Consider the following 1,367-nt stretch of genomic DNA (forward strand, 5'->3'; position numbering starts at 1 on the left):
TGATTTACATATCTAAAACACAAGTGCTAAACTATCCCAAAAGGCAGGAGCCGTAACAGCGTGTGTGTCTTCGCTGTATCCAGCGGGCGTACACATACACGCCACAAGCCGTGTTATCGGGAGAAGAAAGCAACGGTTGAGTTTAGGAAACATGACACAAGGGACACGAACCCCGGTCTCCTGGGTGAAAGTCCTGTGTTTGACCCATTCACCGCCTCAACCAACCTCCCTACGCAGGTTTTCGCCCTTTCATACTGCTCGCTACGGTGTAAATTCACACGCTATCGCAAGGTAATGCAAGTCAATGGCATGTCCTACATGAGATCAGTCTGAAAGAGATTTCTTATTCAAAAGAGTGGACAGGAGGAATGATCACATGAAGGAAACCCAGTTTCAGTGATCCTATACCACCTAACTGTTTAAAGATGACGACTACGTCCTGTAATGGATGGAAGTCTGTTATTATAATGTAAACAAGTTGCATGAATGAAACAACGAAAATTGCATGAGCACTGTAATTAAGCAGCTAATTTTAATTTCGCAGTTTCTACACGAAGTCATCAGAGTGATGAAAGTGGGCTGATGGCTGCCATTCACAACCTGACAAACCTCAACAACAAACTCCGCTTAGACAATGAAAAGACGTTGAGGGACAACAAGAATCTGACAGTCCAGTTGGGTAACCTGACAAGCCTCAACAACAAACTCCGCTTAGACAATGAAAAGACGTTGAGGGACAACAAGAATCTGACAGTCCAGTTGGGCAACCTGACAAACGTCAACAACAAACTCCGCTTAGACAATGAGCAATTGAGGGACAACAAGAATCGACAGTCCAGTTGGGCAACCTGACAATGTCAACAACAAACTCCGCTTGACAATGAAAAGACATGAGGGACAACAAGAATCTGACAGTCCAGTTGACACCAGCATGACCACAAACTATACTGTCTTAGACAAGCAAGATCACAGACCTGACTGCAGACGTCCAGTAACCCTGACAACACACAACCAGCAGCTGGAGACCCGAAACCAGCAGCGAGACCCAAGGAACAACTTAACAAAACAAATACAAGACCTGGAGACAAACTGGAATAAACTCAACGTCAGTCGAGCTCAGTGGAGCATTGATGCCTACTGCCCTAATACAACTAACGGTATGTTCAGATCCTATTGATTAGATCCAATAATAACCACTAATAATAACATCATAAAGCAGTAAAGTTGTGTATTGTTTGGTCTCTGTTGTTTCAGGGAGACAGTGTCGAGCTTGTCAGAAAGGCTGGTTACTCAGCGGGTCTAACTGCTATGTGTATAATAACGCTAAACCTCCTGATCGGAAAACCTGGGAAGAAGCTCGACAAGAC

General features: G+C 44.4%; 1 protein-coding gene across 1 annotated transcript in view; it reads left to right on the forward strand.

Moving 5' to 3' along the window:
• Positions 1-1,367, forward strand: part of LOC116686421 (C-type lectin domain family 10 member A) — a 108,746-nt gene that overhangs the window by 104,506 nt on the left and 2,873 nt on the right. Inside the window, exon 2 of the mRNA XM_032511427.1 lies at positions 1,255-1,367. This exon is cut by the window's right edge and continues 51 nt beyond it. Coding sequence (XP_032367318.1) covers positions 1,255-1,367 — 113 coding nt within the window. The remainder of the gene's footprint in view (positions 1-1,254) is intronic.

Source organism: Etheostoma spectabile, unplaced genomic scaffold (assembly GCF_008692095.1).
Source record: "Etheostoma spectabile isolate EspeVRDwgs_2016 unplaced genomic scaffold, UIUC_Espe_1.0 scaffold363, whole genome shotgun sequence".
In the NCBI taxonomy this organism is placed as follows: Eukaryota; Metazoa; Chordata; class Actinopteri; order Perciformes; family Percidae; genus Etheostoma; species Etheostoma spectabile.